The 11,863-nt window shown below is 38.1% G+C and overlaps 1 protein-coding gene across 1 annotated transcript in view; it reads right to left on the bottom strand.

The window, feature by feature from the left end:
- LOC147468910 (metalloprotease TIKI1-like) overlaps nucleotides 1–11,253 on the bottom strand; it is a 277,617-nt gene extending 266,364 nt beyond the window's left edge. Inside the window, exons 1-2 of the mRNA XM_086551718.1 lie at nucleotides 10,507–11,253; nucleotides 5,690–5,752 (exon numbers count right to left, since the gene is read on the bottom strand). Coding sequence (XP_086407844.1) covers nucleotides 5,690–5,752; nucleotides 10,507–10,563 — 120 coding nt within the window. The 5' untranslated portion in view covers nucleotides 10,564–11,253. The remainder of the gene's footprint in view (nucleotides 1–5,689; nucleotides 5,753–10,506) is intronic.
- Nucleotides 11,254–11,863: the final 610 nt, after the last annotated feature.

Consider the following 11,863-nt stretch of genomic DNA (forward strand, 5'->3'; position numbering starts at 1 on the left):
CTTCTGCCGGTAAATTATCCGCCTGTCTCCCCATCTCCCCCTTCTTCCTCCTCCTCTCCTGTACTCTTCGCCCCTCCCCTTTGCCACTTTCTCTCCCTCTTCCTCCGCTGTGCTCCTCCCCTGTACTCTTCGCCCCCTCCCCTTCCCCCTTCCCGCTCTCCTCACCCACCCCCCCCGCCCTCCCATCTCCTTCCTCCCCATTGCGGCTACCCGAATGGGTCTTATTCATTCCCCCCGGTTTTTCGAAAGCCCCAAAGTGGTTCCTCGTACGTGACCGGCCGAGCTCGCGCCCTTCCGCCAAATGAATCATCGTCACGCGAGGCTCCGAAACCCGTGCTCGACTGTCTTTTGTTTCGATTCGGGGAACTACGCGTGTTGCGCAGGTTCGGTGCGCGCGCGGTTCGAATCAGTCTCGTTCCGGAAAGGAAAGCGAGTCTGGAGTGTATCGCTACATATACCGGCATTTCCATAGTAGGGACAGTAGTAGTAATAATTGTAAAAGTGATGGCAATAATGAATACAACAACAACAATATTAATAATGATAAAATGATAATAATAATGATGATTACAATAAAATAAGAACTACAGTAATAATAATAATAATAATGATAATAATGATGATACTAATGATATATGTAATATTATTATTGTCCTTATCTGTGTTGATATCATAGTAATAATAATAATAATAATAATAATAATAATAATAATGAAAAAAACGTTTAAAAGACCGTTCCTCCTTTTTTCCAAGAATACAGTTATGATAATAACACTATGCTTAATTATGTCACAAAATCAGCAGTACCATTTCTTCCCCCCTAAGTAGGCCTACGATGATGATAAAATCCTTTAAAAAATCACTGACTTCCGGTCACACCAGTAGAAAAAAATGGAGAGAACTTCAAATGAGGAAAAAATAGTCACTGATTTCAAGATGCGTAGAAAAAACAATTTCCTAAGAGAGACAGACAATCACTGATTTCCTGGCACGATAAAGAAAAAGAAAAGAAAAGAAAAGAAAAAAACTTTCAAAACAAGGATCGGCGTCCTGAAATTCCCGCCAGTAAATAGAGCTGTCTCCGCTCCACCGCAGGCATCTTGAATGGGTCGGTTACACACCCGAGAGAGAGAGAGAAAAGTCAACAGAGAGACAAAGGCCTACGAAGTCTCACCCTTACCCTCCCCACCCACCCCCAACCCCTCCCTCGCCTTCCTCCCCTCCCCCACCTAGCCTCCAACGCACACTCATCGCACATATCCATACCCATGCCCACCCTCCCCCTATCCCTTACCACCTCACCCCACCCACTCTTACCCACCTTATAACCCACCCTCAACACCTCACCACCTCTTCCTCGCCCACGGAAAGCCTACCCAAGTGACAAAACTTCAACCAACAAAAACAACGACAAATTCCCAACTTTTCCTAATTCAAGCTCGTACACAAGACAAGCAGGCGACTTAATTAATTCGCAATACCTTCGGCGTAATCAAGTCCCCCCCCTCCCCGCCTTCCCCAGGCCAAGAAATCGGACACTCCCGACTCAAGAAAGGCGACCCTCTCTCTCTCTCTCTCTCTCTCTCTCTCTCTCTCTCTCTCTCTCTCTCTCTCTCTCTCTCTCTCTCTCTCTCTCTCTCTCTCTCTCTCCCAGAAGGGTACTCACAAGGTCGCTCACGCACTCTCGGCGCTGGGGCAGAGGGACGGTTGATAGAGAAATAAAACAGACAAAGGGGAAAAAAATGCGGATTTACACGTACCGGGAAATATACTTAGTTATCAGGATTTTATACAAAAGATTTACTGAAACATATATCCATTACAGGGTCACTCACGCATTCACATCGTTAAATCGGGCTCATATTTTAATACTGCTGCAATGAATGGAGATTTACAGACGATAGGATATACACATAGTTTACAAAAGTACAAAAGAAAATGTTAATTGAAATATATATTCAGCACAAGGTCGCTCGTGCACTCACATAACTTAGAGCAAACAAAAATAAAACGAACAAATATGAATGTGGTTTTACAGATATCGTGAAACATACAAAGTCCTCCACAATTTCAAGAAAAGGTTGTACGAAGATAATATTCACTACGCACATCAAAGCAAACGTATAGGCACATTTGAAATAAAGTAAACAAACGAACAAAAATAAAACAAAAATGAATGAGGATTTATACATAGGATGAAATAAACATGTCTTTTCAAAATTTCAAATAAATGGTTTGACGGAATAGAGTCACTGCAGAGCCACTCACGCGCTCACATCGTTAGGGCAGACGAGGTTGTCATGATTAAAAATAAATGGCAACACGAAATCAATAATTAACGCAAAGAAAAGAAACAGGCGGGATTTAAATCCAGTGGGAAAAAAATATGGTTATCAAGAATAAGAATAAAAACGTAAATGAAATAAACATTCACTAACAGAGGGTCACTTACGCACCCACACCGTTACGGCAAGGGTGTAAAAAAAAAAAAAAAAATGCAACAGGATTTTCACACAGGATTACTTACAGACCTTATATAAAAATGACTGACCCCTCCCCCCAAAAAAAAAGGATTTATATACCTACATCAGGATATATACATGGTTATGAAAAAAGGATATAAAAATGATAATGATAATCTATAAACACAACCATCATTATTATCACAATCATGATTTGTATATATAAAATATTCATTCACGACAAAATCTAACACGCACTTAAACCCCAGGCTTACACCGCTGAGTCTAATGTGAAGGAACATGTAGAATAAAGAATGAAAAAAAAAAAAACGAAGGAAGATGTTAGAAGATTTATACACATCGGTAAATGCACATGACTATCGAGAATGTAGACAAACAAGTTTAGTGAAATATATTGCACATTCACTAGGTTATTCAGACATTTAAAACTGGTAAGGCAGATGTGATGGTTCATTCAGAATAGAAATTTAAAAAGGGAAAAAAAAGTAATCTTAGACACTTTGCATACATCACTAAATGCACATGATTATCACATTGAATTTGTTGCATATTCACTCGGCCATCAACACGCCCACGTCGCCGGTCCAGACATGGAGATACGTTTAAAAAATATATGTTGAAGATATGAAAGCTAGATATTACATACATGATGATGATGATGATGATGATGATGATGATGATGATGATGATGATAATGGTTATATTAATAATACTGATAATGATGATGATAGTAATATGGATGGTGAGAATGATAATGATGATCGAAACAATAATAATTATAATAATAATAATAATAGTAATAATAGTAATAATAATAATTAGAAGAAAATTTAGGTTAGTGTTATCCACTCAAACATACGGCTGACCATAGCCAGCGTATAAACCGCCAGTGTCGACTCCTGTATTCGAAACGGAAGAAGGTACGAAAACGAGACAACTTTTCGAATACACGAGTCGAAACTGGCGGGTAACACCTTGGCAACGCTGAGCGGTGAACTTGGAATAATTAAAATAAAAAAGGAAATAAAATAGAAATAGGCAAAATAAGAATGGAAAAAATAGGAGTAAGTGATAACAGGGAATTTAAAAATGGTGCAGACACCCAAAATAGCATAAAACCAGAAAAATAAATGAGATGGATTTCATTGAAGCTATACAAAGAGCATATCTTTCTTAATTATAAGGAAATACTAACTTACTCCAAACTGCTAACACTTCCAGGAAAAATAATGCAAAAAGAGGAAATTAATACCAGGATATATAATCATAGGAACCGACAGAAGGCCACAGAAAATTACAAGTAACATTGATATTGAAAATACCAAAACGTTTCTGGTTATTTATATCACAGCCGAGAATTACCCAAATACTGTTAAAAGAAATACAAAACTACGAAGGTGAAAATGACATATTCAAAAAAAGTTCTGCTCATAAATATCTCCGTCCCAAAGGCTCCCTCAAAAGAAAGAAAGAAAAAAAAAACATTGCAATTAACATTTAAAATAGAAATAACTAGATAACTAAATGAATCAGAAGCAGAAAATGTGCACTGCAATACAACATCGTGCATTCCAACGCGCAAGCCAGTACAGCACACTTTGCACCCAGCACATTTTGCAATACAATAACACAATGCATATACTGCGACCCAAAACGCACCTCAATACATCACCTTGCAATCCAACACTAATTGAAATACAACACAGTCATCCAAAGCACACATTGTAATCCAACGGCATTTAGCAATACAACACCCTTTGCAAATTTCTAGCCGACGAGGCTTGCAACACAGCTCAAACCTATGTATTCACACGCCGAATGCGCCATCCATAAGCACCGGTCTTTGAGATGCGGGAAATGCCATGGGCCCCGGTGAAGAGGGCTGAAGTCAGCGGATTAAGCCCGTGTTCAGCCATTAGGAGGTAATATTCTTTATATTTCTCTCTCTCTCTCTCTCTCTCTCTCTCTCTCTCTCTCTCTCTCTCTCTCTCTCTCTCTCTCTCTTTCTCTCTCTCTCTCTCCCTTCCTCTCAGCCTAGTTGCTATAGCATGGAACGCCGGAAATCATTCTGTATGATGTAACTTAAAACAGCACAGAGGGACCCGGGAAGAGGTTGATAACTTTGAATAAAGACACTTATATAGGCCCATCTGATGTAATACTCCTGCAGCATCAGAACTCATGGCTATAATAATAAAATCCAAATTTATAAAAATATGTCACAATTATAGAATTTGAAGAACATAATAAGAACTTTAATAATAATAATAATAATAATAATAATATTGGTAATAAAAAATAAGTATTAACAATATTGAGTATAACAAAATAATCAAACAATAATAGTAATCATACTAATAATAATAACAATAATATAAATGGAAATGATAATACAATGATAGTAATAATAATGATAATGAAAATATACATATATTAATACGAAAATTATTATCAAAATAATGAAGAAAATAATAATTATAAAAATCTACTAATAAGAATTATAGCAATGACAACAAATACTATATAATAATGATAACATTTCAACAGCAAAAATCACATGACTAATATTACCCATATTACGAATATACAATATAATGACAACGTTACACTAACAACATACAAGAATGAATAACAATAAGAGTTACTGTAGTGACATTAATAATAAAAAAAAAAAACTGTAAAAGCTGGACATTACCGGATGCGACATATTTTAACGAATATTATTGTGTTATTTTCCCGTCGTAAATAATTCACAAAAGTCATCGCTTTCTCATATAAAAAAACACACACACACATACATATATTATATATATATATATATATATATATATATATATATATATATATATATATATATATATATATATATATATAAGGATGTAAGAAAATTATATATGAGAAATATAGCTATAACATCTGCGGAAGAGGAACGCAAATCAAGGGTTTAAAGTTTATAAGAATGGTGTGCATTTCTCGCAACCATGTAAAATTATTGTAGAGATTATATTTATGTGTGTGCGTTTGCGTGTGCGTGCATGTGGGTGTGTGCGTGTGCGTGTTTATAACCCTAAATTACATTACTCCAACAGTAAAAAAATATAAATATCACATCCTTTCAACACCATACAATATAAAAACAAGAAGACACACACACACACAAAAAAAAAAATAATAATAATAATAAAGAAATATCCACATAGGCCTACCTGTATATCATCGCAGTACTGAGGTCGTCGGTGTCTCTTGGCCATGGAGGAGCCATACTGAATCTGGAACAAGAATGAAGAATCACTTTAGAAATCTATTTCCAACAGTTATTTAATATTGGTGATGTCTCAGCCCATGCGAAATTTTTGTAACTTTCTCAGATTTTGAGGAAACGGAGTCCAAACGTCAGCTTGATTTATGTAGTTTGTGTTGTGAAGCTACTAAAATTCTCTACTTTTCTATGCTTATACGGTTATGTTAACATATTTCGTTGCATTATAAAGTGTATGCGTTCATATACATTATATAGAAGAGGTATGGACATATAACTGGTACAGATATTGAGTATATATAGTATACCGCATACGTGTATACATATTGAAATACATACATTTATATATAAGGTAGTAGACTACGTACATATAAATTATGCTTAATATCAAGCGGTGTCTATGAGAGCTGGCATATCAAAAGCCGTCTCTAATGTCCGATAATGAAGAAAATAATAATAAAAAAAAGATCTTGCAATAAAAAACTACCAACTGCATGAAAGCAAGCAACGCCATAAAGCCAAGGATGAAAGCGTAATTACCGACTGAAGAGCCGCGCTAATGAACGAGATTCACGCTGTATATCAACCGATGAAAAATTGGATCTCATCAGAATCGCGCCGAGGAAAAAAAAAAAAAGGCGTAAAGCGTGGAGAGACCAAAGCAAGATAATCATTAATTTACACGAGTGGTTTCACGTACGCCGAAGAGACGAGGGGCGGGTCTTGTGATGAGCGACGCGGTGAGTTTCACACGTGGATGGTATTGTGTGGATTACTACAAAGCACTCGGCCAGGGAATGGGCGCTAGAACAGCAACACACACACACACAGCCAGTGCTTCATATTCACTTCAGAGGATTATTAAAGTCATATTTCATGCTTCTCACAAGGGTAGCTGAAGGTGTGGATGAGAATATCAAACTCTGATGCGACACAGAAACGTTCATTCCAAAAGGGCTCTTTCTTTCCTTTTAAAAATCTTGTCGGGCAAACGTGAAGCCGATAATGAAAGGAAAATCTCAACCTCGCTTCAAGAGCAAAGACATTTCTAACCGAAAAAGAATAGTGCCAAGACGCTCGCCCAGCCTTGCAATACATAATACCACTTTGCATGGAGACAAGACAACAAGGAAATAAAATACAAGCAAAGTGCGCTACCCGCCCTGTAACTCCGTTGCATCAACCGCCACACAAAGACCTTTTATGTTGCAGCATTTTACGCTATTATCGTGTAGAAAGCGGAACCAGCATGAAGCTGTGTATGCAAGGGTATGCTATAAGCCGAGAAAAACGAAGGTTACACACTCGCTTTGTATGAATAGCGGTAAGACGTGGCCTGCGTATAACGACCTTCTAAAGCGTTAAATCTAATAATGAAACGAACAAACAATTTGTTGGCAGGTCAATATCATTTTGTCTCTAAATCGTTCTTGACAGCCTTCTGCGAGATTAAAGCACAGATACAGCGTGTTTGATTCAATCGCTTGCGTCCCTGGTGAATAGCTTGCAAATTGAAAACTGTGTTTTATTTTAACATTAGTGGAAGATATCTTGCTATCAAGACGGCGATCTTTATGCATGATATCGCTGGAATTAGTCTGTATGTGTCATTTGTAATATGATAGAGACCTATTCAATCATTCGTGATATGAAAATAGGCCTATTTAATTATAACCTATTCCATATGTACCATAATCATGAAAGTACAAACGTGATGCTGGTTTTAATCTTTCAGGAACGTATTGTCCGCAGTCGAATGCAATAAACATTTAAAATAACTTTTTTTTTCATCTAAGTCCGGCACAGTCCGTCCATTCATGACTTTCAACATTGATTATCAGTTAATATGTCAAGGCCACGAGGTTTACAAATCCAGCAACATACACACATTTTTTTTTCATCGCGTGAAATATAGAAGTGAATATAGCCACGCTATATCAATTTTACTCTAAGGTTAGACATGATTTAAGCATGTTGACGCTGCCAGTCGACACCAAGGGGCTACGTGTATACAAAAAATGGTTTGTGGATCCATGTAAGCATCAAACATCGGATTACAATTACGTGTGTTTATCTTTTATCATCATCAATATCATTATCATCATAACAGTTTCATTATCACTTTATATATAATCATGGTTATAATTACTATTATAATTCCGATTATGATGCTGATTATCATTTCTATTATAACTACTAACACTACTATTACTATTATTATTATCATCATTATTATTATCATCATCATTATTATCATTACTAATATTGTTATTATTATTACTGATATTATTATCATCATTACTAATATTATCATTATCATTATAATTGTTATCATTATTATTATCATCATCATCATTATCTTGATGTATATCAATTTAATGATGGCACAGACCGCATTCTTCGTCGGCCTCTGTCAGTCTTGAGACTAATATTGTTTTAAGAAATTTTGAAAATTGAAATTAAAAACGGTGTAAAATTATTCGATGTACAGAATCGGAAATACGTCTCTAAACTCTGATCACCGCCTTTCTCCGCCACATGAAACACTTTTCGCAAATAGCCTTCTATGTTTCCCTCTCCGAACTCATCCCATAATTACCGCAACTATCCTACAAGTTACACGTTCAGTGTATCCCATACTGTGTACATGGAAGCAACATCGAATACCCAAGTGCGCTACATGTGCTGAAACACAAGTACGAGCATCCCACTGTCTTTCTCAGCTTCACGCCTTCGACTAAACCGTTCCTTCTATTATAATAAGGGTGACACGGCGCACCTCAGTTTACAGGGCCATAGCTTGAGTCAACGCACCGCACCCCCTTATCAACCACAAATCAGGGCGCGAATGGGAAATGACACGCAATCAGAGGGGAAACTTGATATCCCCAACTGCCAATCTTAGAGTGAGTCGGCAGTTCTTCCCCCTGCAATGTTTGCTTTGCGATTATGAAGCGCCCGAGAAAATAATACCATGTCGGCATCCGGCAGTGACTAAAAAACAACAACAACGAAAAAGATAGAAACGTCCGCGGTTGTTTCATAATTAAAAGAGAATACACAATCAACTCCGAAATGCAATTTTCCCCGCGATTCTAGACTGTAATATTTCGGCGAAAGGTCGAGAAGGGCGGCCGGCGAATCGGGATGCTTCAAGACCACGAAGGCGCTGTTACACGCTTCAACCCGCTGGTCACACGCAGAATCACTACCTGCGTGCGATTACGTACTGATGACGGTGTCGAGTGAGTCTTTTATTTAGGATTGGCCTATGATGCTGCACATGCAAATTGGTATCATCTGCGGGTGCCGTCTGGCGATTCTCTGCCAGGCGTGACAGAGAAGTGGTTTTTGCGTTACCGTCAGTAGTGGTTTTGCGTTACTTATCTACCGACGTGGTTGCTCAGCCAGAGTGAAATTCGCGTCGTCTTGAGATGACTTGTTTTTATTGCTTGTGCTTTATTAGAAAGTCGGCTATGCTTGTTTTGCGACAAAGATTTGCGTACGGTTCCCATAATCGCGAGTTTGTTTTTTCTCATAAATGGTTTATAGTGTTTACTTACCACATAAGGCATGTATTAAGATATATGCGGTGTATATATATATATATATATATATATATATATATATATATATATATATATATATATATATATGTTATTGGCTTTTGTTTCGTGCGAATAAATAATATAGTTTACATTGTTGGCTACGTTACGCGAATGTAGCATTTGGATCGCTTTGTTATGTAAAAGATCACTTGCACACGTGGCTTGCTCAGAACTTAGACACGCGTACACGGTGTTAGAGAGAAAAAACAAATAGAATGCATTCATAGATACATATGCCAATGTCAGTATTATATACAGTGCACACACACACACACACACACACACACACACACACACACACACACACACACACACACACACACACACACACACACACACACACACACAGACTCATGCGCGCGCGCGTAATCATACATATCTAAATACAATTCTAACCTAAGAAAATAGTTTACAAACAACCTGACAAAGATGTAGGTCTATTCATAACCCACGGATTGCGGCCGGGTGTTTGAGCGACAGGTTTGACGCGTCGTGTTAAAGGTCAATTTTGTTTACTAAGAAAGGCCGGGGGTAAGACAGTGCTATGCCTTCATACCTTCAGCCTTAAGAATGAAGGAAAACAATTATGTGTTTGCAAGACGGTTCACTTTTTTTCTCTGACGATTTGACAAAATGCCGGGCAATGGCCAAGCAACATGTTCGCTTCTTGTTTTTCTTTTCCTTTTTTATATATTTTGCAACATGTCAATAAACATGGCGTGACACATGGCCAAAAGACTGACATTGGAACACCATCTCATTCAGAGCTAGAGCAAGTCGCTGGGTTAAATCACCCAAAATGTGAGACACAGAATAAAAAATATATATATTAAGAAATGCGAATATCGCCCAAAAATAAACAATTACCAACTCTTATTTAACCTTCAACTAATGAAATAACCAAAACCCGGAACTTTATGCACGTGTCTCTGCAACATTTATTTTTTCGTGTATTTTTCAACATCGCTTTCCTTTCTTCTTTTACTCCTTCATTTTATTTCTAATCTCCAAAATAACGAAAAAAAGAAGATAGGAGATAGATAGAGATAACGAAACACGTGGAATAAAAATCCACATCGAATTAAAATCCATACAAATTTGCCTCACCCAAAGAACAGAGATTAAATAAATAAACACACGAAGGCACACTACTTACCATGAAAAATGCAACCGTTGTCCACCACACCACATCCCCTCTACGAAATAGATTCATAATTCTTTTCTAAATAGTATTCACTTTGTAACTTTCATGGGCCTAAAACACACTGTATATGTGGCGCTTAAGAAATTAGGGCCCTTTTTCTATAGATACTTTCGGTATAAAATAAATAGGATTTTGATTATTATTCCCTGGGGTTTTATTTCTGTTGTATTATATTCCCTGTCGAGATTCATTCATTCATGGTATCACTCGCATAGATCGCAGGATAATACACTATCGCGATGGGGTTTGGTAATCTCACTCGCCTGGTGTTGATGGGAACTGGTCATAGCTGGTGGGAATTCTCTAGAAGAATTGATTATCTCTCTCTCTCTCTCTTTTCTTTCTCCCGAACAGGTCACACGCAGCGAGTGTTGGTTGGGCCAGCCAGCCCAGCCCGCACGCCACAGGTAAAAATCAGAGATGCCCTTTCTCGATGCCCCAACACTTGCTCCGCTCCGAGTCGGTGTTTATTTCTGTCGTAAACTTTTCACTGCGATCCCATTCGTGGCATCGGAATGCATTCCCTCTCGGTAAAAGACCGCCACCCGATCGCCAATTACGATTTTCGGACTTTGGGTCGCAGTGGAGGCAAAAAAGGCATGGCACAGGTGAATCTCACAAACGACGGACAGCGGAGAAGAGCGGCACGTCCTCCCTCCTCACTTGCTCAGAGCGCACTGACTTGCCACTCGCTCCCATCCAGCGGCCTCGGGTGAGCTGTGAGGCCAAGTTGCTCTGCGAACTCTGACCTGATGTACAACTCCCGTCGACACCCGGAGCCACGCTCACTACAATTTTATTTTTATTTTTATTTAATGTTTATTTTTTTTGCAACGTTGCTACATTGTTCTAGTTGCGATATGGATATAACTATATGATTTCTAGTCCTTCTAGCTTCGCAGCGACTGGTTTACGTTCCACGAACAGAAATAACTTCTCTCGGTGACATACTCCGAGCGGCGCGTAAATCGCTCAACCTTTCCACACAAGAAAAACTACTTCTATAACTCAAGCAGATATCCTGACTCTCTTTACAAGCTAGAGACGTTGGCAAATACCGCTAGGGAATTGCTGTTGTACAAGACATTACTTCTGTCAAGAACGTCACGTAACTAACCTTACCTTCTCGAACAACCATAAAAAATGATATTAGCGAAACTCATTCTATGGTCTAAAGTCTTTATAAAAGGCATTGACCAAGAATTATGTTCGTTTTTAAGATTCCATCACACTGGCCCGAGTTATGCGAATATTGCCGTGCAGAATTTATGAGGTGAATTGCAAACAGGCAACTGCAGACTTGATCATT

Source organism: Penaeus japonicus, unplaced genomic scaffold (genome assembly GCF_977035675.1).
Source record: "Penaeus japonicus unplaced genomic scaffold, GWHDUDI00000001_assembly GWHDUDI00000025, whole genome shotgun sequence".
NCBI lineage: Eukaryota > Metazoa > Arthropoda > Malacostraca > Decapoda > Penaeidae > Penaeus > Penaeus japonicus.